Source organism: Carcharodon carcharias, chromosome 16 (assembly GCF_017639515.1).
Source record: "Carcharodon carcharias isolate sCarCar2 chromosome 16, sCarCar2.pri, whole genome shotgun sequence".
NCBI classification, from domain to species: Eukaryota; Metazoa; Chordata; class Chondrichthyes; order Lamniformes; family Lamnidae; genus Carcharodon; species Carcharodon carcharias.
Window position 1 is genome coordinate 95,394,640 of NC_054482.1, and position 27,218 is coordinate 95,421,857.

The following is a 27,218-nucleotide window of genomic DNA, read 5'->3' on the forward strand; positions in this document are numbered from 1 at the left end:
CTGTCAGAGCTGAAAATAGCAAGTACCAGCTGGTAGAGATCACATCATTGTTGCTAAGTAACTTTTTCCAGCTTTGATTTTAATTGTGATATGGTAACTACACAGGGAGAACATAATGGCGCAGTGTCCCAGCCTTCCATCTGTAATAATATTGATTTGTTTAGCTGGATTTTCCTATGGCCATGGTATTTATTAGGCTGTGGAAGTAACCTGTGCAAACTGCTTCTTTGTTAGAGTGAGAGGCAGACGGAGCTACAGAGTTATAAAGGGAGCAGATACTAAAAGAACAGTTTGATGAGCACTAAATCCTCCTGCATTATTTGATTTGTTTAGCTTGTTGCATGCCACTCATCTGCAAAAGATTGGGGTGTAATCTGGGAGTCGCCCATGACTACTCGTTGTTAAACTCATTCTTTCATCAGTAAATGAAGAATACTAATCTACATAAATGATAATGTATTGAAATCCCTCCATATCATGGAACCATACAGCACAGAAGGGGGGCCATTCAGCCCATTGTGCCTGTATCGGCGCTTTGAAAGAGCTATCCAATTAGCCCCACTTCCCTTCCCTTTACCCTTAGCCCTGCATTTTTCTTTCCTCTTCAAGTATATATCCAGTTGTAGAGTCTACTTCCAATACTCTTTCAGATATTACATTACAATTCACAGCAACTCATTGCTTAAAAAATAATTCTAAGTTTTCCTCTGCTTCTTTTGCCAATTATCTTAAATCTTTGTCCCGTGGTTACCAACCCTGCTTCCAGTGGCAACAGTTTCTCTTTATTCACTCCATCAAAATCCTCCATAATTTTGGACACCTCAGTTGATTTTCTTTGCTCTAAAGATAGCATACAATGTAAGTGTTAAACTTCTGTCACACTTTGACCAACACACACCAGACATCACAGGCAGAATTTTACACCAATGGAATTTTACGGTCCCACTGAAGTCAATGGAGTGTAGAATAAGTCACTGCATTTTAAGGCCCAGTCCCACCGTGACAAGGCCATAAAATTCCAGCTCATATTTTAATAGATCCTCTGCCTCGTTTTCAGCAACGCCATGAGAGAACTATCAATACATTCAAAAGTTTTGTGGATTGGCTACGTCCATCACACCTTAGGCACCACACTTCAAATGTCAAAAAAAATTGAAAAGAAGAAAGACAGTTATTTCCTGGTGGGTTTTTTTGAACTCGATAACTCACAGGAGCATCTACTAGAGATTTAGAAAGAATGAACTTAAAGGGAAGTGTCGTTGCTAGAGCACCCTCTTCACAGTAAACCATTATAAGTATGGTCCAGACCTCAGACTATTTGAGCACTTGGGAGCTGAGCAAATACAATTTCTGGTAAATTTTGTGCTCCTTGAAGTGAGGGAGATTAGCTTTGAACTTGAGACGCTTTTAAGGTGAACATGAAATGCTCCAAGGTGCACAGTTACTCAAAGAGTAAATCTCTATTTACTTTGCCCCAAGAGTGTACCTCAACTCCAATCACAAAAGGTGATTTTCATCAGCGACAATATTCCATTGCCTATAACATTCATTCTGTGGTGCTTCTGAATAGGATTTCCATTTAGGGATAGTTTTGTACTGTGTGGGATGTCCACTACGAACTGGATTGAAACTAACAAAGTATTTTACATGGAGGCCTTACATCTAGCAGAAGAAACCTTTTGCCCATCAACCTGGATTGAATTTGAACCTCGCAATCAGAGTCTAAAGGCTTCAGGCCTAATCTACCACACCTCCAAGTCCCTTTTTCATATTTTAGTAGAAATTAAGGAACTTTAGGCCAAACTCATCATAAGGTGCCATCCGAGAATAGGGAGTGCTTTGCTTGTGCTATCACTGCTGATCATTTGCCATGCACTACTCTTTCACATTTACTCTAAAAATTCAGCACGTGTATCCCCAAGCATGCTGGGCTGGAAACCACAGAAAGTGAATGCATAGGGCCGACACTTCACTTTCATATAAATGAAGTCAAATATTTTGTTCCAACAGCAAGTCACAGATCCTGGGACCTGGACCTGTTAACACCGACAGTCATTTGGATTTGATTCAATCATCTATACATAAGAAGACCTTTAAGGAGACCAATCACTTCATCACAGGTTAATTCTCCCTAAGCTTTGAGGAAAAACGGAAGCAGGTTGCCATAGTTTGGGATGGTAATCTTTTAAAAAAGAATTTAGCAGTAGCACTAGTAGGGTAAATATTGTGGGGGTATATTTTAAATGAAAGTAGCAGTCAGCATTTTTGCAATCAAGGTTCTGATGCTTCACGCAGTAAGTATTAGTTAAGTTTTAAATAGATTTGCATTATTTTTGCATAACAGAAAGGCTATGGTTAGAATGTAAACTCAGCCCTAAAAGCAACATGACAAGTTATTTAACAAGCCTCGTGATAAGAGGCGGATAATGACCAGTTCTTGATATTTGCAGACGAAAAGCTTATTGTTCTGTTAGAAGTCAAATAATACTTCAAATGCTACTTAAGTTACATTGGATGGAGGAAGTGTTTGGTCCCATCAGTGGTCTTCTGTTGTGCAGTACATTTTCTTAAAATGTTTCAGTAGTAAAAACTTGCATATAACTACAGTATTTCCAGGTTAAGTTCTGACAAAACACATATGAATTCAAGTTCCTCAGCAAATAAATTGTGACCATTGGAGTCCAACTTGTTATTTCAAGCAGCAATTACCACGTTTTGGGCCTATCTTATGAGATGATTATAAATTACTGCATTTACAGAAAATAATCAGGCAAAACCGCAGTTCATCCTCAAAGGAAATAAACACTGCATCTATTTTGCTCATTCTCGTGTGTAGAAAGACAATGAAAGAAACTTGTAGGAACAGTACTAAATTATACTACTGACAGGTATTACAATGGGTTTCAACAGGAATGTCTTTTTACAGGGTTTTGCTTTTATTGTGTTTGTTATTTTTGAGCAATTTTTAGGCTGGTGACTTAACAGAGACTTCTGCTCCCTCCACCCCCATGAGGAAAGCTTTAATTCCCAAAAATGCCTGGGATTGGGACGAGTGGAATGTAAAAATGTCACAAATCTCAAACTCAAACCCAGTCTGTCCCAAACCCAAGCACTCTCAGTTTTAAGGGAGGTGGGAAGAGTGCAAGCAACCAACCCACTCCCGGGAGGTGGCTTGCCATTTAAATATTCTAACGGAGGGGCATGCTTCAAATTTCACCTCTGTTTTAAATGTTACACTAACTGCCAAGGTTTCCGGATCTCAGGAAACCTCGGCAAGCAAAAGGGAAGCGAAGACTGTTGATCCAACAGTTAAGTGTTTTTTCATCAAAGCCTGTGGGCCAGGAGGAGCAGGAGTGCTTCTGCCCAGCCCAGCAAGGCTAACTGTAAACAACTCCTGTGATCACACCCACTCCCAAACCACAATTCTTCTAAGCTGCCATGTCCCTGCTGGCTGCAATCTCTCACTGACCTGGCCTTTGCACTTTCCCCATCCTCCATGGTATAGCTGATCATTCCCTTCCTCCCTAGAACTCCCCAGCTACACCCTCTGATCTCTCCACCACAGCCCTCACCCCCATTGGGCATTTCAATCTCCCCATCCCCCACAGTCTATCCAACCTCTCCCTTCCTCTCATGCACTCCCTAGCTTCAGCCTGGGGCATTCTCTTGATTTTCTAATTTCCCCCTCCAGATCATTCCAATCTAGTTACCTGGCCTTTCTGATCAAAGCCATCGACTTTTCTGATCTCTACCCTACCCTGGCTTTTCTGGTCACTTCCTCCCAATCTGCTTCTCTCGACTTTCCAATCCCTCCCTCCCTCCTCTTCGCTCCCCAACTTCAGTCCAGTGTCGAAGGCCTACCCACCACCAATCTGGGTGACTACAACTGGGGAATGGAGACAAAAATATGTTAATCAGGATCTGCCATTAAATTCGGCAAGACCTGAGGGAAATTCATTCTTCCAAGTTTCCCGAAAGCAAAACTGACCAGACCTGTGCTCTCTCCATCTCCCTGTAACTATCTTGGCCATGTCTCAGAAGTAATAGCATTCTGTATTTCAGCTAATACTTGTGAGGGACACAGCTGATAAGAACAGCCTTTGATAATGCCGGTAAATACTTATCCCATATTTCTGTGGCTGCCCTTTCAAATCATTCAGCCTGTCTACATTGTTCAGTATTCCTCGTCACCACAAAGCCTTTAGCTTAAAAGCTCCAACTCCTTTAATCATGTCTGAAGTATCTGCTGAACTTGCAGTTTCTGCACTACCGCAATGCTTCATTTATCTTCTAATCTTTAATTACTCTTATCCAGTTTTTCTTTATCTTCCACTGTTGATCTTGCCCATACCTAGCATCATTTTTCAACCGAAGCTACAATAGGGGAAGAAGGTTATAAAATGACCTGCTGTTCAGCACCTTTATTGTGGGGAAGCCAGTTTCACAATAAGCAAAACAAAAATAAAAATACCTGGAAAAACTCAGCAGGTCTGACAGCATCCGCGGAGAAGAACACAGTTAACGTTTTGAGTCTGTATGACTCTTCTGTTTTTGTTTTAGATTTCCAGCTTCTGCAGTTTTTTGCTTTTTGCACAATAAGCACTTCTGTTTGACAAAATCACTTGCTTGGGGACCTGGATTAAGCAGTTGGTGACCAGTAAGCTTGGTATATGCCCATGGTTGGCACATTACAAACTGTTTTGTATGGGCTATTAACAATTGGAGAAAACTGTCCCCTCTGCATGCGTAAATCTTTTCACTGTGCTGGGCAGTATTTGAATTTTGTGCACTTTTGTTGGGCAAGAAGGGTGAATACACATCAGGTGTGGAACTCATCACTGAGCTGTGAATTATCACAGGAGGTGCTGCAACCAACACTGACATCTGGCTCCCTGGCCTCACACATATCTTATTAGCACTTCTCAGAAGAGAAAGAGCAATAATCAGAGAATACAACCCGGCCCCAACACACTCAGCTCTGACTATTAATGAAAATCTTCCGAATTTCCTAAGATTCCACCTCAAGTCCAGGAAACTCTTCTAATTATCGAACCCCGCAACTCTCATCCAAAGGCAAGTGGCAGGGAACGTGAGGAATTGGCAGGGTGAAGAATCATGAACTGGTAATGGATCACCACATACCAACTACCTGGCTTCACCATGCACTGTAGAATATGGGTCACCACAGGCTACTGAAGTTCCTCAGCGGGTGGCCTGTTGCTGGATGATGCTTGGTCATCTTGTGCTCAGCAACGCGATGGAAAATCAATCTCACAGTTTACAGTGAGTGGTGCCAGTCAACATATTAAGAACATAAGAAATAGGAGCAGGAATAGGCCATTCGGTGCCTCGAACTTGCTCTGCCACTCGCTAAGATCTTGGCCGATTTGATTGTGGTCTTAACTCCACTTTCCTGCCTGCCCCCAAAACCCATGACCCAGTTTTGCTAGGGCTCCTCTGTTTGGTCAAATGTTGCCCTTATGTGGAAGGCAATCCCTCTCACCTCACCTCTTGAGTTCAGCTATTTTATTCATGTTTGGACCAAGGCTGTAATGAGGTCAGGAGCTGAGTGGCCCTGGTGGAACTAAGCAGCTACTGTTAAGGGGACTATAAATTACTCCCACCAGTGACTTCCTTCCTTTGCTATTTCTTATCTCCACCAAATTGATTTTACATCTAAGCCAAGATATTTTCTCATTATTGTACTGATCTCGTTCTTCATTAAGAGAACTATCAGATCTTCTTTTCTTTTCCTACTGTCCTTCCAAAATGTCAAATACTTTTGTCCTGGGTTAGCTGCTATTTTGGTACCTGCTATTCTCCATTTGGGAACTCAAACCTGTATTTCACAATTGTCAACCAACCCAAAAGTGAATGTGCTCTTTAGGAGTGGATGATTGATTAGTTACAAAATGACATACCTGGTGATGGGAATTGAACCCAGTTTAACCTTTGATAACTCAATATCTGAGCCAGACAGGTGAGTGATAATGTAAGGCATTGGTGACTGGCCAGCCAGAATAACTGGTCCATAGTTATACTCATTTTTATTTTAGCATTATTGTTACCAGATCTCCATTTCACCATGCTGGCTCAGAAATTGGATTTAGGAAGTAAACTTGCCAATGCTTGGGGGTGAAACTTTACCCCTGGAACGAGCAAAGCTTCCGAATGAAATATTAGGGGGAGGCAGAATATTGTTAACAAGGAGGAGGAAAACAAATTAATATTTATTATACCTCTTTCAATGTAAATTGTACTTCTTTTATTATTCAGTGTGAAGTATTGTTCTGTTAATATTGAGTCCTGTTCACTCATTATGCTCCTTGGAGTGAATGTCCACATACCCCTGAAGGTAGCAGGACAGGTCAATAAGGTGGTTAAGAAGGCACAAGGAATCCTTTCCTTTATTAGCCAAGGCAAAGAGCATAAGAGCAGGTAGGTTATGCTGGAACTATATAAACATTAGTTTGGATACAACTTGAGTCCTGTGTGCAGTTCTGGCCACCGCATTACTGAAAGGATGTAATTGCATTGGAGAGGGTACAGAGGAGATTTACAAGGATGATGCCAGGACTGGAAAATTGCAGCTACAAGGAAAGATTGGGTAGACTAGGGTTGTTCTCCTTGAAACAGAGGAGGCTGAGGGGAGATTTGATTGAGATGAACAAAATTGTGAGGGGCCTGAATAGAGTGGACGAGAAGGGCCTATTTACTTTAGCAGAGAGGTCAGTGACTAGGGGGCATAGGATTAAAGTGGTCGGTCGAAGAATTAGAGGGAAAGTGAAGAATTTATTTTCACCCAGAGGGATGTAGCGGTCTGGAGCTCACTGCCTGAAAGGGCAGTAGAGGCAGAAACCCTCAACTCATTTAAGAGGTGCCTGGATATGCACCTCTAGTGGTGTAACCTGCAGGGCAATGGACCAAATGCTGGGAAGAGGGATTAGACTGGGTGGCCTCTTTCTGCGATGTAAACTTCCAATGATTCTATGATCCTATCACCACTGCGCTTGCTGGCTACCCGTCCCGGCAGTGCTTCATTTTAAAATTCTCACCCGTCTTTTCTAATCTCTCTATGGCATCAACTCTTCCTATCTTTGTGACCTCATCCAGCCTTACAACCCACTTAGGCCTCTGTGGAGCTGCTCCAATTCTAGCCTTTTGCATATTCCAGATTTTCATCGCTTCTCCATTCACACTCCTGCCTTCAGCTTCATGGGGAGAATTTTCTCCCCATTGGGGGGAGCTTGGGCAGGAGCAGGCATGGGCAGACACACAGCTGATTGCCGCCTGCGATTGGTTGCCCGCCGCCATTTTACGTGGGGGGCCAATTAATGCCCAACCAGCGTTACGCGCACCTAGAAGTGCTGTGTGCTCCTTGTGCAGGCAGGGGGGAGTAGGCTGAGTCGGGGTCTGTGTTCATTCAGACATGCGCGCAAAAGAATGCAGAAATCTCCCTGAGGCACAGAGCTGCCTCAGGGAGATTAGTTTGATTTTTAAAAACTTAAATAAAGGGGAAAAAAGAAATTAAGACATGTCCCTTCATGTGACAGTGTCACATGAGCTGGGACACATCTATGAATTTTAATAAAAAGTTTTATTAAAGTTTAAAAACCTTCCTGAAACCTCATCCCGCCCGTGGATGAGGTTTCATGATAAATGTGAAGGCCACTTGGACTTTTTGCCTGACCGCCAACCTTAAGGTTGGACTAGAAGCTCAGTTAATTATTTTAACTGGAATTTAAATGGCCTTAATAGGCTTTTGACTAGTTTGGCAGGCGCACAGTCGACTCCAGTGTGCACCCACTGAACTGAAGATCTGAATGACGGGCGGTGACGTTGGGATGCACGCCTTACAACACCACGCGTCATTTTACTTGTCGGCAAGGGGTGCCCACACCCGCTCGCCAACCCAAAGATTCTGGCCCATGTTTTAAGCTCAGGAATTCCCTCCTAAACCTCTTCACTTCTTCATCACTTTTGCTTCCTTTAAGACAGTGTACAGTATTGGTCACCTTATTTAAGGGAGGACGTAAATTCATTGGAAGCAGTTCATAGAAGGTTTACCAGACTAATACCTGGAATGGGTGGGTTGTCTTATGACAAAAGGTTGGATAGAGTAGGCTTGTATCCGCATTAGTTTAGAGGAGTAAGAGGCGGCTTATAAGAACCTGAGGTGGATGTGGAGAGGATATTTCCTCTTGTGAGAGGGTCTAGAACTAGGGGCCACTATTTGAAAATACGGGGTTGCCCATTTAAAATAGAGATGAGGCAAAATGTTTTCACTCAGAGGGTTGTGACTCTCTTCCTGAAAAGGTGATAGTAGCAGAGTCTTTGAATATTTTTAAGGCAGAAGTAGAGAGATTCTTGGTAAGCAAAGGGGTGGTAGGTTATCAGCAGATTTGAGGTTACTATCAGATCAGCCATGATCTTATTAAATGGTGGAGCAGGCTCGAGGGACTGAATGGTCTACTCCTGCTCCTGTTTATATGTTCATAAGACACTCCTTAAATTCTACCTCTTCAGTTATCTCCTTGGTTTGTTTTGTTGTTTCTTAATGCTCCTGTGATGCATCTAGGATGTTTCACTGCACTAATGCTGCTACATAAAAGCAAGTTGTTGTTGTTCAGTTGTTGTGGCACTGTGGAGATGCCAGAAAGCTGTACTGGTGATGTCGTTCCATACACAACAGCTACTACTGTGAAATGAATTGGGGAGATTTATCATTGCTTAAGTATTGCAGTGAATTTAGCAAGGGACTGGAAGTTGTTGAAAAGGTGACTGTGAAAATCACCTCTGGCATTAAGAAAGTGCTTCTTTTGTCAGCCTGACACTCAATATCATCTTTGGCTCAGCATAATTGTCATACAGCATTTATTTATGAAATGCAAGCCTTAGCAAACAGTGGTTGTCAAACCAATTACTAAAACCAATGTGATCACAGTATATTTCTTTCCCAGATCCAGCATACCTGAAGAGCTATCCATTTTGAGCACAACAATAAAACACAGTTTGACAACCATTTTACATAACGTATCATCATTCATTAGGTTGGGAAATGAAAGAGTAAGGCAGAATGTAGATATTTTAAAAAGACTTTCTTTGTAGCTAAAATCATCAATTTACTTAATTCATGTAGAGAAAAAATGTAGACAGTATTGGCACTCAGCATAATCTTGGATAAGCTGTAAACCTCAGAATTTGGGCAGCCCCCTCAAGTGAGCAAAGCATCTTAAAAGGCAGAACATTTCATTTCCATCATGTGTATGTTCCTTTGCACTTGCTAACCAAAATACCTTTGCTCTTACTCTCAGTATGATATCTAGGGTTTCCAGACAGTTGGGTTCATTCCTAACTAATAAAAATCCTAATTTCCTTTAGTTCAGTAGCAGAATCAGGCAGTATATGGAGCAGATACCATTTAGTATGCACTGCATGATCAGTTCCTTTGGTGAAATCATAGCTGCCTTAAAATATACTTAAGAATACATTCACTCTGCTTTCAGTTAATTTTTTTCAATGCTGTTGCAGTGTGTTTTCCAGTGTCTCATAGTAGCACCATAGCAACAACACTGGCATCTTTGTTCCAACTTGCACTTTCACATCACACTCTTTCATATCAAGTTAAATATGGCATGGTGCACAGACAATCTCGAATTTGAAATTCTGAAGCATCGGACCTGGGACATTTTAACTCCCAAGCCTCATTTAAATGCTCCAACTCTGACTCCTACCAAAAGCCAGCAGGAATGACATGTCATCTCCTGACATGCAAATTTGATATTTAGTAGCAGGGAGTGGGGGTGGTGGTCATCAGGCTGTTCACACAGATCCATGGAAATCATCCCCAGAAAGGTAAGTAAGGATTTGGGAAGTAGTGAGAGTCAACGTGTCTGTGATCAGGGGAGACCGGGGGCCCCAGGCTAGATGGAGGCCTTAAGGACCTGTGAAAATAAAAATAAGAATTTAAAAATAATTATGAGAAACACCCTGTGGCCAGGATCCTTGCTGCCACCAACTTTAGCTGACAAGTCCAACCCTGAACAGCCCTTGGTCAGGCTAGTGGTTATTATGATCACAATGATGTCATGAGCAGGTGTATTTTTAATGAATGTTTTTATTTTCTCTTTCCCAATGGCTTTAGTATTTTAGAGAAAGAACAAGCATTCAGCTAGTGCCTTATCATATTCTCAGGGCACCCTAAAACATTTCAAACCCAAATGCAGTGCTTTTGAACACTGCTGAACATTTGAAGTGCAGCCATTGTTGCTTTATAGACAAAAATGGGCACAAAAAGGAATTAGTTTCACCCTACTCAGGGAACAGCAAACCATCTAGCTGTGCACTGCATAGACTCATGGTGGTTGTCAGGAAATTTAAAAATGAATGATAGGGGTTGCAATTAAAGCACTACAGTTGCAATATCAAGTGGAACAAGGTAATAGAAAGCATGCCCAGGAGATCTGTAGACACCAAACTGAACTGCCATTATGCCACCAATCATACCTCAGGCCTTGGCTCATTAATGTGGCAGTGGTTAAACGTAACTGCCTCTACTGTCCCAGTTCAGCACAGAGCTAATTATACAGTTATATAGGCTCCTGCAAGGTTATCTGTAGCCAAGTACAGGCTTGGGAATAGCTATGCCAGTGGCAGTTATGAACACCACTACCCTCCACTTTTCTACTGTCATGCTCCTTCCAGGTTATCACCTGAAGTGGCAGTCAAAATGGTACTCACACATGTATCAAACTGATGACTGGTGAACAGGTCAGCAATTTTACCTTCTGCCCCACTGAACAACAACAGCAGTAATGAAAAAATAAAAACAAAAAATTGCGGATGCTGGAAATCCAAAACAAAAACAGAATTACCTGGAAAAACTCAGCAGATCTGGCAGCATCGGCAGAGAAGAAAAGAGTTGACGTTTCGAGTCCTCTTGTCCCTTCAACAGAACTGATCTTTCTTTACAAGGAGAGGGAAATATAAGCTGGTTTAAGGTGGGGTGGTGGGAGGGGGGAGTGGAGGGGGGGTGCGGTGTTAGGATAGGAGCAGATCATCAAAAGATGTCACAGACAAAAGAACAAAAGAACACAGAGGTGTTGAAGTTGAGTCCTTTGCTAAGCTTCAACTTCAACACTCTGTGTTCTTTTGTTCTTTTGTCTGTGACATCTTTTGATGATCTGCTCCTATCCTAACACCCACCCTCCACTTCTGCCCACCACCCCCCCACCTTAAACCAGCTTATATTTCCCTCTCCTTGTAAAGTTCTGCTGAAGGGTCATGAGGACTCGAAACGTCAACTCTTTTCCTAACAGCAGTAATGACCCATTTCCCTGCACTGTTGCAATTCCCAAGGTCCCATCCATCCACATAGTCATTAAAGGCAGCAGATTAATGCTACTCTCCAGCCACTACCAATTGGCCCTCTCATCTATGCACGATGACACACAAGAGGCTACCTTCTAAAACTCATCAACTGCAACCACTGGGATGTCTGCTGCTGTGCTAATGTTTACAAACATTGGAAAGAGGAGCACAGAATGCTCAGGCTGGCTGCTTTCCATACTCCAGCTCTTGCATTGAAACTTCTGACCTGGTTGAAAAGTTGTTGACCTGGTCCATGAATCTGTATATATTACACTAAGGCATGTTGTGTTCTCCCATATAATTATTTGATCGCTGACTTTTCTCTAAGGGGATTCATAGCCCTGATGCATTACCTTCTGGTTATCTTCTTCTTAGTCATCCCTCAGGATCAAGGATGACTTGCTTCCACTCTGGTTCGATAGGCTCTGAGATGGCTGATAAGCCCAATATAAGATAGTGGATATAAGATGGTGGTGGAGATCTGTGGCCTGTTCATAAGAACAAGAGGGCAATGATGGTGGATGATATTAACTATCGCAAGATAGGCTGGAATGCATGCAATGAGTATGAGGAACTTATTTAGAATGCATCATGGAGAATTTCCTAGATCAGTATACTTTTCATCTCACAAGGTAAAGAAGAGTGGCTTAATCTCATTCTGCAAAATGAAGTGGGGCAATTATCCAATGTGAGAGAATGAAAACAGTTGGGAAATAATCGCCAGGACATTGTTAGGTTCAATGCCAGAAAGAAAAAAAGATACTCAAAATAAGAATGCTGAGCAGCAAAGAGGCAAAATTCAATGAGAAAAGATCAATTCAACCATGCAGAGAGGTTAGCAAACAGCTTGATGGATCAGCAGTGAGAAATATTCAAATATGAGATGCATGGAATACCAAATAAATATATTCCCAGAGGGTGAAAAGGCAGTACATCAAAAATAGTGCTTAGCAGCTGCAAGAAGGCCACAGGGAAGGAGAAAGAGAGTGCACAGCCATCGCTCAATCCCGAGGCTGACCTAGAGTTACACATTGCATAAGATAATTGGATAAGGACGCTGTACTTCTTTAAGGAGACAGACATAACCCAGTATTGATGTGGCAACAAGACTTGAAACCCATAACTCCACTCAGAAGCCCATTTTCACTGGCCAAACAGTGTTGATTACATTGAGAGGACTAATACTTCCGCTGCTTGAGCAGGTCTGGTGGCTTCCTTCAATATAGCCCAGAGGGAATATGGGAGATTCCATATGAAATGCCATTATCTAGAAGTATTGGCATAAAACTTCAGCATTGTGGTAGCATCTTCAGCATTGTGGTAGCACTGATGAATCAGTGTATTGAGCAAACCAGCTGTAAGTACTGTAAAATATGAAAGACTATTCAGAGTTAAGGGATAGCTTTGAACTGCCATTCTTTCTTTTCAATCAAAGGGCGGCAGGGTTAAGTTGCAACCTTCAACGAATTGCAAAAGGAATTTTATATGTCATTTTCAAATGCCCAAAACAAAGGCACTTTGATATACTTTCTTGGCCATTGTAAATTGAATTTTCCTGTTATTTTTTTCCCTGGGATTTTCTTTAATAAGTAATTCAAAGTAACAAATTAGAAACAGTGGGATAGGCATTCTGCCTATTATTCTGCTGATGGTTCAAGTGGTTGGAGACAAAAAAAAATTGCTTGGGAACTTGTTCTTCTAGTCCACCCATTTTTTTGTGGGTTCAAGCTATTTCCCAGCAGAAAGGCCTGGTTGTCTATGAAATTGAAATGCAAATCAGAGCATACATTTCCTAATACATCTGCTACATTGTACAACATTTAAACTTCATTCAAAGGACCACTTGTTAGGCACACCTATCTGTGGATCAAGGGCTTGTGCAATCAGACGAAGCACAGGCTGAAATGGAAGCCCCAATTCTTTTTTAGGCATGCTGGTACCCCATTCTGCAACAAGCCTGTGAACACCACCTCCCTAGAGATACACTTTAATCAATGGTAACATGATGGATAGAGGAGGAACTGAAGATCTAGGCCAGTGATGACATTGGAATGTGGAGCAATTATGAAGTTGAATGTTATGTCTTTGTGCTTTTCTCTAAATACTTCTCTTGAGTTTGCTGTTTCTGATAGCTTTGGCTAGATACTCAATTTGGACAAATTGACAGACTGAGCATGAATTTGAAAAAAATGGCTCAGGCAATGTAATTTAAAATACATTTTTTATTATTTGTTCATAGGGTGTGGGTTTCGCTGGATAAGCCAACATTTATTGTCCATTCCTGAATTCCCTTGAGAAGGTGGTGGTGAGCTACCTCCTTGAACTGCTGCAGTCCATGTGTTGTAGGAATACCCACAGAATAATTAGGAAAGGAATCCCCAGGATTTTGATGCAGCTGCAGTGAAGGAATTGCGACATAGTTACAAGTCAGGATAGTGTGTAACTTGGAGGAGAACTTGCATGTGGTGCCTTTGTCCTTCTAGATGGTAGAAGTCGAGGGTTTGGGAGGTGCTATCGAAGGAGTCTTGGTGAATCTCTGCATTGCATCTTGTAGATGGTACACACTGCTGCCACTGTGCATCAGTGGTGAAGGAAATTAATGCTTATTGTGGTAGATGGGGTGCCAATCAAGTGGGCTTCTATGTCCTGGATGGTGTTCTGCTTCTTGAATGTTGCCAGAGCTTCACTCATCCAGGCAAATGGAGAGTACTCCATCACACTCCTGACTTGTAGATGGTGGACAGGCTTTGGGGAGTCAGGAAGTGAGTTACTCTTTGCAGAATTGCCAGCCTCTGACCTGCTCTTGTAGCTGCAGTATTTATATGGCTGGTCCAGTTTATTTCTGGTCAATGGTAACATCCAAGATGTTGACAGTGAGGGATTCAGCGATGGTAATGTAATTGAATATCAAGGGGCAAAGTTTAGATTCTCTCTTATTGGAGATGGTCATTGCCAGGCACAAATATTACTTGCCACATGTCGGCCCAAGCCTGAATGTTGTCCAGGTCTTCCTGGCTATGGATACAGACTGCTTCTGTATCTGAAAAGTCGCAAATGGTACTGATCACTGTATAATCATCCGCGAACATCCCCATTTCTGACCTTATGATGGAGGGAAGGTCATTGATTAGGCAGCTGAAGATGGTTGGGCCTAGGACACTACCCTGGGGAGCTCCTGCTGTGAAATTCCGGGACTGAGATGATTGACCTCAAACAACCACAATCATCTTTCTTTGTGCTAGGTATGACTCCAATAATGGAACATTTTTCCCAAGATCCCCATAAACTTCAATTTTACTAGGGCTCCTTGACGCCACACTCGGTCAAATGCCTCCTTGATGTCGAAGGCAGTCACTCCCACCTCACCTCTTGACTTCAGCTTTTTAGTCCATGGTTGGACCAAGACAATAATGAGGTCAGGAGCTGAGTGGCCCTGGCGGAACTCAAACTGAACATCAGTGAGCAGATATTTGCTGGATAAGTGCCACCTAACAGCACGTCCGATGACTTTTTCCATCACTTTACTGATGATTGAGAGTAAACTGATAGGGCGATAGTTGGCCAGGTTAGATATATTCTGCTTTTGGTGAACAGTGCATATTTGGGCAATTTTCCACTTTGACAGGTAGATGCCAGTGTTGTAGCTCTCCTGGAACAGCTTGGGGCGCAGCTAGTCCTGGAGCACAAGTCTTCAGTATTAATGCCAGAATTTGCCAGGCTTCATAGGCTTTGCAATTTCCAGTGTCTTCAGCCATTTCTTGATATCACATGGAGTGAATCAAATTGGCTGAAGACTGGCATCTATGATGCTGGAGACCTCAGGAGGAGGCCAAGGTGGATCGTCCATTTGGCACTTCTGGCTGAAGATGGTTGCAAATACTTCAGCTTTGTCTTTTGTGCTGATGTGCTGGACTCCTCCATCATTGAGAATGGGGATATTTCTGGAGATTCCTCCTCCAATGAGTTGTTGAATTGTTCATGACTGGATGTGGCAGGACTTAGATCTGTTGGTTGTGGGATTGCTTAGCCCTGTCTATCATTTGCTGCTTCTGCTTTTTGGCATGCAAGTAGTCCTGTGTTGTAGCTTCACTAGGTTAATACCTAATCTTTAGGAATACCTGGTGCTGCTCCTGGCAGTCTCTCCTGCACTCTTCATTGAACCAGGATTGATCCCCTGGCTTAATGGCAATGGTAGAATGGGGGACATACCAGATTATGAGATTACAGATTGTGTTTGAGTACAACTCTCCTGCTGATGGCCCATAGCGTTTCTTGGAGCCCAGTTTTGAGTTACTAGATCTGTTCAAAATCTATCCCATCTAGCATGATGGTAATACCATGCAACAAAACACTCTAAAAACATTCAAACATATATACACAAAGATGAAAAAAAAAGTTTGTATTTGAATTGAGTGGCCTGGCCTTCCCTGAGAAGGCATGGGTCTACACTATCCATTGTGGCAGGATTGAGGCACAACTCTGCCAAGCCCCAGCTTTTGGCCACCAGCCCAAGACTTACCAGATTTATTGTCCTAGTGGTCTTATGACCTCTGGGATTCTAGGACTATAGCAATTGAAAGTTGAAACTTTTCTTACTGTTATGGGGATCGTGTGACTGTACAGACAAATCAGCCCTAAGCACGGGGAATCTTAGGGGTGGGGTTTTCTAGCCTTGGCCTAGGAACAAGCTTGTAGCTTCATCAGGAGCCTATAAATAAAGTTTACTGTTCCTTACAAGAAATGAGCCCTGTATTCCAAGCTTATTACAAGAACCCATATACATTTTATTGAAGACGGCTGTTGTTCCTTTCTACCAAGACTGTGCAGTGGTGGTAAATAAGCCAAGAATCCAGTGCACTAGGTCCCAACCAATTTTCACTACATCAGATTTTCCTTTGGCTGGGATACATTCACCTGCTTAAATGCAGATGTATCTGAATGATGCAGTATTGAAATAGTGACAATATACAATGCACTTCCTGTAACTTGCACCATAGTTATACTGGACACTAATAATTACTGCAAACAACAGATGGCTAGTGTTGCTTAGATGGACACAGGCCATTTAACATGCTCTTCCTGACTATTATGCTGGCGGAGATTTTGCTGGAACGGGGTAACTCACCGTATGCTAGTTAAACTGGTTCATGCACATTTAGGTTTTACAAATTTTGGCCACAAGTTGCAGGATATGCAAGTTGATAATGTCACAGCAAGGGCAACAGGGCATCTGGGACCTTGATGAACAATGGGACAGATTGGTTATCTCCTTAACCATTGTCATTCAACAACTAAGAAATAAACAGGGGAATGTTTGAGAAGGAGGGTGAAGTAGAGCAGGTAGGATTGAAACCAGCAACATGAAATGAGCTTGTAGGAAACTGGCAGTCAATTTTACACCACACCCATTCTTCTTTATGCTGGACAGCACTCTCTGAACAAGCTCTATTTGCAACTTGTTTTCTCATCTCACTGTCAGGTTTAATTGATTTGAAATGAATAATCTTGGCAATATTTTCCAAGCCACTAAAAAATTAAAACTGACTCTGTGTATAACAGGCTGTCCATTCACTAGGAGCCCATTTCGTATTACTGACATGGACCAATTTCATCCTAGCGAGCACAGACACCTGCAGCAACACAGTACCCCTTTGGTGGGCTTAAGCATGGGCAGAAATCCCGCTGTCAGTAGGCTACCTCCAAAGAGAGAATATAAAAAGGGAATGGGTTTTGGGCGTGTGTGGATGAAACAAACATCAAACTTTTCCATTCTCATCAGTTTGAGGCTGGCACTATTTAAACGTCCAGGCCTCACTTGTACCCTGCCAGCTGCCTGCCTCCTGACACCCAGGCAAGTCACATGGGGTGGGATGAGGAGGGATTTAGGTCGTTTCATGGGCAGGCAGGGCATGAGAGCCTAGATCAGCAGAAGCCCAGGCAATCCTTGTGGGATCCAAGGATGATTTTTGACTTGCCAATTCTTCCTGCCAGGTTTTACTGAGTGGAACATTGCAGCAGCTGCCCTGCTCAGTTGGTGTTAAATTGGTTTCAGGATCCTAATGACATCAAAGGACCTATGGTCCAGTTAAGATGGCAGACAGGAATTGAATGAGAATGGAGCAGTAAGACTTTGCATCGCTAATTTACCCATGTCACCTGTCCAGTTCCAGCACATACTAAACAGTGAAAATGGAATGCAATAAGCAGAGCCAAATTCCTCAGAACTGGCCTGAATGCACCACTGCAGCTTTAGGGGAAGTCCAGCAAAAACACCAGTTACATGAGGTGAAGTTACAGTGATGGGGAGCAGCTCCAATGAATTACAGGGCCAAAGTAGTTACGTAAACATTGCAACTGTTATTTCTAGTGTATTTATTTCTTTATCTGTAAATACATTTCTCTGAGCAAACTGGAGCTCACACACATGCACACATAATGGGCAGAATATTGCACTTGTCAGGCGGGCGCACACCCGACCCTAACAAGCATAGGATGACACGCGGTGACGTCAGGCGAGCGTCCCGATGTCATTGCGCATTCACATGATATTCGGTCAGGGGCGGGGGCAAGGGTCGGCAGCATGCCTGCTGACAATTAAACAGCTCATTAAGGCCTTAAGGAACTCATTGACTTGAATTTTTCACTGCCTGTCCAACTGTTCGGTTGGCAGGTGGGCAAACAGGCCAAGCGGCCTTTGCATTTTTGGTGAAGCCTCATCTACGGGCAGGATAAGGTTTCATCCAGTGATTAAAAGAAAACTTTTTGCCGTCGTATTTTACATGCCCCTGCTCATGTGTCACATGAGTGGACATGTTTTTGTTATTTTAAAATTCTTTATTTATATTGATAAAAATCTTCAGCTCCCTGAGGCAGCTCTGAGCCTCAGGGAGCTTTCACAGCGCGCAGACGGGCACATGTGCAAACTTCAGTGCTTGCCCTCCTCCTGCCCCTGCCCTGGCAATGCTGTGTTCATTGGCCAGCCAGCGTGAAATCGCAGTCAGAGCCTGATTGTGGGCGACAGTCGGCTTCCCAACCACTCCGACCGAGCTCGCCCGACCACTGGAAAATCCTGGCCAATATGTTACAATGAATGTCCTTATCCTGCAATTATATTTAACAATCATGTGATGACTTTTGACCCAGAAGCAAGGCAGCAAGGAAAATTTGTAATTTCTCTTAAATCTCTATTGAATCTTTTTAAGAATGTTTGAAAAGGACTTTTTCAAGTTTGTTTCAAATGTAAAGGGATCAATTGGACCTTTCTTGGATAATAAAAATACTAGTCCATGTGACCTGGTGACCCTTGTCCTAGAAGCAGTACCAATAGGAAGGAAATCAAGATAGGGTTGCAGTGTGGTCAGGTACAAAGGAGAGCTACAGACACAAAGGAGAGCTATGAACAGAGGAGCTGGCATGTGAAGGTCCAGATACAGACACAAACAGAAAGAGGAAACTACTGAATTCTTGTGAGGACAGAAGCAAATCACTCTTACAAAGAAGCCAGTTTTTCCGCTTGGCAGAAAAGAAGACAGGAACTCTTGGAGGCATTGTGCAAGCTGGTTAAAAAGATTTAAAACCTGGAAAGGTAGGTGAATAGCTCTGAGGCACTAAGGAGCTAGGTATTTTTCCAAAAGCAGCCAAACCATGGCCAGTATTATTGGTTGGTTGGTTAAAAAGAAATTCTGGAAAGCTACACTTTCAGGACTGTCATGACCCAAGGGACAGGGAGTTCATAGAAGTGTGCCTTGCTGATGATAATCATACACGTAAAATTCACAGATGAAAGCTGTTGTCAGACAGAACTCCTGTGTGAATAAAGAACAGCATATTGTGGTACTGTGTAGCTATGTAGTGCTGCATTTATTGGAGAGTGATACAAATGCTTGTGATTGCATAAGATGTATTTTTGTTGTACTGACTATTAAAAGTGAAATTTACCTTTCCATTTGAAATATCATTTCCCTGTTAATTCAGTTGTAATTTGCATTGGTTCATCTTAAAGTAAAAGCTACAAAAAGTGGAATTTTGTTGCTAATTTCTTCATTTGGGGCCATTCAGTAAATTTGGATATTTTGGTTTGTGGTTCCTTACAGAGATTGCAACAGTCAATACATTTTATTTTTACTTGCCTGTTTATCCTTGAGTAAACTCAGTGCACACACCAGAGTTGAATTTTGTGAACCAGGAAGTTTCACAGCGATACTGTTTTACACTGAAGTTTTATGAGCAACATGTGGGCATTGAAAGGACTTGACTGAACCAGGCCTTAAAAATAGCAGGTTAATAATTAAGCATGCTACTGCATAAACTGCTAATAAAACCTTTTGTGCTTTGTTCCTGTGAATAGATGCAGAGACAAGGAAAGAAGACAGAGAATAAGAAGATACAGCTGATACGGAGGTATTAGTCCTCATTATTTGACCTGACCTGACCTGACAATCAACTTACGTATTTAGAGCTTTCAGTTGTTCAAACAGAGATTTCATGGCCCCATGGAGGTCTGATATACAAGTGAATTATGTCCTGAGTACATCCTAGGGCAATACTAAAAAAATGAGAGTTACTCCCACCTTCTGTTCTTCTAAAACCTTTCGTACTCTTAACTAGATCATCACAGCTAATTTTACAAACTATATGTCCAACGGTTTTGGGGTGACAGATTATCATATCTGCACAAGAAGGCAAGAAAGAAGAAATTGTATTTTCATCACATATTTGGCTTCACTGATGGGTTTTGTAAATGACACATCCCATATAAATATATCATATATCATATAAACATATCATATATCACCTAATAAAGGAGAGAAAAGAGGCCATATCTTGGTGCCACATAGGGGCTACAAGATTATCTGCATCCCCACTTACCTGCCTCACCTCCAACCCCCTCAGTGAGCTCATTGTGTTGGCAGTTTGCCTAAAATATTTAGATCAGGCTCAGCCATGAACATTTATCTGAAGCCATTGAACAGACACAACACAAGCCAGTCTCACTTCCTACCCAACATGCATTCCAGAAGAGTTTCTCCCAATGAGTGTATGCAGTAGTAGCTGAGCCATACTGATCAGAATTGTCACAGGCTCAATCTCTTAATCACAGCCTTGGTGTCCCAGGATTGGATCAAATTTCCCACTCAAGCACAAGCTCTACTTGAATGTTGATGTGTATGAATGTTGGTTATGACTTCAGGATGCCCCAAAGCACTTCACAGCTAATAAATTAGCTTTGAAGTATAGTCACTGCTGTAATGGAGGGAAACTCCACAGCCAACGTCACTTGACACAAACAGCAATGAGAAAAATTACCAAATAATCTATTTGAGGGATGTCAGCTAGGGGATAAATATTCAACAGGATTCCACCGTCTACTTCAAGTAGTGCTGTGTGATATTAAGAACCACCTGAGAGAGCAGATGGGAACTCAGGTTAATGTATCACCCGACGGCAGCACCTTGGACAGCACCACATTTCATCAGTACAGCACTGAAGAAGGGCATTGGTGAACTTAGATGGCTTGAGTGTGATGCAGAATAACACCAACAATGCAGGTTCGATCCCCAGCCCAGGTGTGGTATGGAGGCGTTTTTCCTCACCTTGGCCCAGGCTTGCAAAGTGGTGTCCATCAAGCTATTATAAGAAACTATCTCTCTCCAATGGAGGGAAATGGCTATGGTCCTTTCAGGATTCTGGCTAATCTATTTATCCACCTAGACTATGTGCTCAAATCTCTGGATTGGAGTTTGACCCCACGAGCTACTGATGTGGCAGAGAGAATGGTACCACTGAGCCGAGGCTGTTACCTTGGATGTCACGCTTTGTCACTCACTATTAATGGCCACTTGGGTAAGTTACAAAATGGAACCTGAGGCGATTGGAACTTATGCCAAAAACGGGTGAACAGTTTTGGGGGGGGGGGGAACTGGAGAAAGCAGGAATTCAGAAAAGTTTGCATTTCCCGTATCACAAACTGCATTAGGCTTTAATCCAATAGTTGAATGTTTATTATTTTTGAATTACCGTACAATGATCATTTTACAAGGAGACAAACATTGTTTTTTATTTACAGTAGATGTTTATGAGGTCATCAGTGGTGATTATATTTGATGATGCAATGATTCATCAATAGTTTACCAGACTACCTAGTTTGCCAATTGTCTGCGAACAAAGTGACTTATTTAGTTTGTTAAGGATTGAAAAAACACTGCCAGTTTGAAGAAAATGTCTCTTATTGGAAATATTCCAATTTTATACAATCAATGCAGCTCTGTCAGCGGAACACTATCATTTTGAGAGGTTGTGGTGGGGGGAGGGTTGATTTTTTTTACTATTAACATGCAGAAACGATCAGAACTGTTTCAATGAAAAGCAAGTAACGGTTCTGTGCAATTGAGGAAGTGCTCTCCCATCTCCCCACACCTCCCCCCAGCCTTGAGTGGGACCCTCCGGCTGGTGGGCAGAGATGCCCCAGTGTCGGTTTCCAAGCCTCTGATCAATTTCATCGGCGCAAACAGCTCGGGCGCAAAAAAATAAACAATCTGCCCATCCGCCTCAATGGAACTTTTGGGAGAATGTTGGCGAATCGGTTGGAGGCTGCTTTATGTGTGTGTGTGTGTGTGTGGCGTGTTTAACCAAATGTTGAAGGCACCAGGGAACATCAGTCCAGTTCACTGAATACCCGGAGTATTGGGAGAGAGACAGAGAGCGAGAGGAGGAGGAGGGGTCTCTCACCCTTCCCACAGTCAAGGCTTGGATCTGAACTCGCTTCCCTAATTTATTTTAAGCCTTGCACGGCGACAACCACTGAACTGGTGTCGGCGGTGGATGTATACAATGTGCCGGCAGTTCAGTCCTTTTTTGAATGGATTAGCCGCTTTAATGAGGCACTGGGTGCGGAGATCTGCCTAGCAAATCCTGCAAGTGAATGGAGCGATAGTTGCCGTGTCTTTTGAAGTGTGGATTATACAGAAATTACACAAGAAAAGGAATTTTGTTTTTTTAATTTTTTTTTTAATTGTTATTCAGCAGCCCCCTCCCATCACCCACCCTCTTTCCTCCACGACAATGCTTTATTTCCAGCTGGTAATAATGGCAGGGACTGTCATGTTGGCTTATTACTTCGAATACACGGACACTTTCAACGTTCACGTCCAGGGATTTTTCTGCCATGACGGCTCGTACACTAAGCCCTACCCTGGACCCGATGAAAGCAGTGCCATTCCACCAGCTCTCCTCTATTCCCTAGTGGCCGGAGTCCCCCCTGTTATGGTAAGTTGGCCTCTCGCAACATGTCATAGGATTGCAGAAGCTAAGGCACAGGGGGAGACAGTTCTTGCCCTAAGCTCCAGCATCGAGTTCTACTGTGGTGTGTGTTATATATTGCGCTGTTGTGTTGTGTGCAAGTGGGTTTTGTACATGACCGCGTGTGTCCGTGCGTTTATGTATCTGTGTGTGTGTCTGTGTGTGCATGTGTGTCTGTGTGTATCTGCGTGTGTATCTGTCTGTGTATCTATGTGTGTGAGTATCTGTGTCTGTATCTGTGTGTGTCTGTCTGTATCTCTATGTGTGTGTATTTGTGTGTCTGTGTGTGTGTGTATCTGTGTGTGTGAGTATGTGTGTGTCAATTATTATTGACAGTTCGACCTGCATTTTGTATCAGAGGAGGATAGGCATTGGATCCCGCCTTTGTTTAACAGGCGTCCGAGATGAAGCAAGGGTTTACGACATGTGCTAGGGATTTGCCCCAAAGCTCTCCAATCCCTTTCAAACTATCCCAACATTTTCTGCGCGAGGTCCAAACGCCGTTTACAGCTTTAAATGGAAGCAGCAGCCCCAGAGGTTAAGGACTGAGAATGTCTCCCAAGGATGGCCCATCAGTCCCCTGGCATTGATGCCTTCAGTGGAGAGGAGTTGTGAATGAATAGAGCAGTCTGGCCTTTAACATTAAAATTCACCAGAGCAGGGTTTCACTGGAGCATCCCTGTCCACGAGTGGCGGGCTGGTGGTGCTGCTTACTGAATTAAAAACGATGCCGTTGGAAACAAAAATGGGAATCGAGCGCTTTTCTGTTTCTAGTCCGTTGCAGTTGGGGGTTGGAGGGCGGGGTGGTAGCGTTTCGATATGTCACTTTTAAAAAGTGGAAGGAAAGCCAGACCAATTATTGCAGGCAGAGATTGGGCTGCCGAGGTTCTGAAGTATTCGCTCCTCTTTCATTTTTCTGCCGAATGGCAGCCCCCGTTGAATTCCAAGACCTAGCCCAAAAAATCCTCCTTGGTGCCGTTGACAAGCTGCTAAGCGCTTGGCGAGACGGTTTTGTGGGAGATGTTTGATTTGCAGAGGGGAGAGAGGGGGAGAGAGCTACCCGGGGGATAGAACAAGATACGTGTACTTATTATAGATGGATCCTGAATACAACAGTTATTGATCCAAGCGCTAGTAAATTCGGTTCCAGTTGTCACTGTGAATTAAGTGCCACAGGCAGGATGATAAAGGAAGAAAGAACAGATCAAATAAGCAATCGATCTGGAATAGCTACATCACTTGTTTACTTTTTATTGCTATTTTTGCACACTGGGTGAGTTGGTTTAAAAAAAACACGACAATATATCGTTGGCTTCACACAAGAGACGAGAGATCGTACACGTTAATATTTGAAGCTGAATAGGCTATATTGTGTAGAAATCACAACACAATCTTTTTTTGCAACATTTGTTTTTAGGGGCTGTGCTGTATGACTTATGCAGATTAATATTATAGAGTTATACAGAGATATGCCAGAGCAATGTGAAGCCACAAGTTATAGCTAAGTTACCATATTTCTAAAATAAGTTACACTGCGGATTTGGAACAAATATCCCCTATCAAAGTAATAGGATTTGGAGGCCGTCTTTATTCTGGTAACCTTTTGAAAATTTAGTTGAAGCCGAGCACATGACCTTTTCATAGAGGACAAGGCCCCAAATTCTTAAATTTACACATATTTGTTGAATGCTTTTGGCTGAGAACAAATCAGTGAAACCAATTTACAGCGAATGCAAGAAAAACAATGGGTTTCACGATAAGGAAATCTCAGAGAATAAAAAGGAATACGGAAATTGTCCTTTTCAAATTAAATGTTATGTCCTGTGATATTTTTCTGGGGTAGAAATTGCTGAATGCTGCATCTGTTAGCAAGTAAAAAATAGGCAAACTAATGGCTAATTTAGCAGTGGAACAGTTCTCTGCGATTGTTTTGGGCCATTGCTAAATTTATTTGGCTTTTCTTTAGGTGCGCCAAGCAGCAATTTAAAAATGACAATAGGCTGTTTGTTTATGCTAATAAAGAGTCTAATCTAGAAAATAGAGGGGCAAGAGTAGGCCATTCAACCTCTCAGGTATATTCTGTCATTCTATGAGATCATACATCTGTACCTCAGCTTCATTTATCTGCCTTTAATCCATATCCCTTGATACACTTAACTAACAAAAGTCTGTCAGTCTCCTTATTGAAAACATCAGTTGGCCAAGCCTCAGTACCTTTTGGGGAGAGAGTTGCAGATTTTCACTACCTTTTGTGTGCCAATGGGCTTACTGATTTCACTCTTAAATGATCAAGCTCTAATTCTAAAGGTATGCTCCTTTGTGCTGGATTCTCTTACCAGAGGATACAGTTTCTCTGCATCTACCCTATCAATTCTCCTTATCATTTCAAGTACCTCAATTGGATCAACTCTCAAACTTCAATTTTATGCATTGTCTCCTTATAATTTAACCCTTTAGTCCCTCTTTCTGTTCTGATGAAATGTACTGTACCCATTCCGAGGCCAATATTTCTTTTTGAAGGTTCGATCTCTATCACAAAGCAGAATACTCCAGACAGGATCTAATGAAGATGCTGCACATTTGAACAGTAACTTCCTTACTTTTGTACTCCGGCCTTCTGGAGATAAAGGCCAACATACCTTTTTATTATTAATTGTACCCCTGCACTAACTTTTAGTCATTCATGCACATGCACACCAACATCCATCCCTTTTCTCCTCCACAGATCCCAGTTTCTCATAATTAAGAAGATACCCTGAATCATCTTTCTCAGTTTCCAAGGTGATTGAGCACACACTTCCCCATAGTGAACTCCACCTGTCATGGTTTTCTAGCTCACTTTGTTTATCTAAATCCCTTTAAAATTACAGGTTCCCATCCAAACAACCTACTATGCCTCCTAGTTTATTGTAATTTGCAAACTTGAATATACAGCTCTGTACTCCTCCATCCAAGTCATTAAAATATATGGGGAAAAGCTGATGTACCAGTATAGATCCCCAAAGAACATTACTTATTACTTTCCATCAATCAGAAAATTAACCCTTTAATCATTCTTCCCCTAGCTTTGAATCAATGTCATGACCCATGTCATGAAATTACTTCCAATTCCATGTACTTCCATTTTTGATAATAATCACTTGTGTGAACCTTCTCAAGTGTCTTCCAGGTGTCCATCTAGACAATATGCATAGATACTCCCTTATCTGTCACACTAGTGACTTTCTCAAAACATTTCTTTACAAATCCATGTCGCCTCCCTTTGATCAGCTAATACTTGCTCATGTTCTTAGCCATTGTACCTTTGATGGTAAATTGCAGTAACTTGCTCACAATTGATGTTAAAATTGTAGATCTGTAGTTTCCTGGTCTCTTCCTCCTTTTCCAAAGGAAAAATGGAATGACATTTGCAATTTTTCATTCCAGGGCACAATTCCTGAATCTTGAAAGCCTTGGAAAATTATGACTAATGTATCTGAAATTTCCTCACCTACTTCATTTAACACCCTGAGGTGAAAAGCATCACATCCTGAAAATCTGACTATCTTAAGTCCCTGTATGTTCCCAATTATCATTTTTACTTTACAGTAAAATTCTTCCCCTTTATTTTTAGGTTCACTGCTGACGTTTTATCCTCCTCGATGCATTAATTTAACAAGTTAGCTATTCCTTTAGGGTCAATTAATGTCTCACTTGCATCAATCATAAATGGTCCCATATTCTTTTTTATTGCTCTCTTTTGCTCAGTCTATTTCTATAAACTTTTTCTATTAGCTTTGATGCTTTTTGCAATGATTTTTCAGATTCCACTTTTGCACCTCTTACTAATTCTTTGCATCCCTATGATGCTTTGTATAGTTCTGCCAGTTAGCTTTTCACTTTTCCTTGCATGTGTGTAAGCCATTTCTTTTAGCTTTAAACCTCAATTTGATGGCCATGGTTGCTTAACCGCACAGCCAATACCTCTGACTCCTCATGGAAAATGGCTTGTGGTGAGCTGAGCAGGCACCAGGGCTGCTCAACTCAGGATTCTTCAGTGGGTGCCACCATCAAATGGTTAGTTTAGGGAAGGAAAATAGTTGAAATGTTGCTGTGGAGTTAGGAGAAGCAGTAACACTTGTGTACCTCCACAGTATTGTAGGACTTCTCAAGTCCAACCTTGAGAAAGGCTCAGACTCTGAAGACAAGTTAACTTTCAAGATTTTTTGAACTAGTATTTGATTACAAGCAAGCATGTATATATTTGATATGTCTACATGGAGTACCCATTGAGGACCAGGACGAACCTAGGCAAGTTCTTCATCAGAAGTACCCTCCAAAGATACCTTGCAGACTGCATTTGCACTTCTACCTGAACATGCTTTTTCAAAAAAAAAATCATGACATGAGGTAACACTAGCAGCATAGAAGTGCTAGGAGGTCTTGTGACTTAGTAGGTAGTGCCCTGCATCTGACCCACAAACTCTGGGTTCAATCCCCCACCAGGGCTTGGTTACCACAGACGGAGCATTTATGGTGTGGTTCAACAGGTTAATAATCAGCCTGCTAAC

At 42.2% G+C, this 27,218-nt stretch overlaps 1 protein-coding gene across 1 annotated transcript in view; it reads left to right on the plus strand.

Annotated features, from left to right (window-relative positions):
* The first annotated feature begins 13,088 nt into the window (after nucleotides 1-13,088).
* LOC121288969 (phospholipid phosphatase-related protein type 5-like) overlaps nucleotides 13,089-27,218 on the plus strand; it is a 143,379-nt gene continuing 129,249 nt past the window's right edge. The window contains exons 1-2 of the mRNA XM_041207833.1: nucleotides 13,089-13,097; nucleotides 22,447-22,635. Of these exons, the coding sequence (XP_041063767.1) occupies nucleotides 22,456-22,635 (180 nt within the window). The 5' untranslated portion in view covers nucleotides 13,089-13,097; nucleotides 22,447-22,455. The remainder of the gene's footprint in view (nucleotides 13,098-22,446; nucleotides 22,636-27,218) is intronic.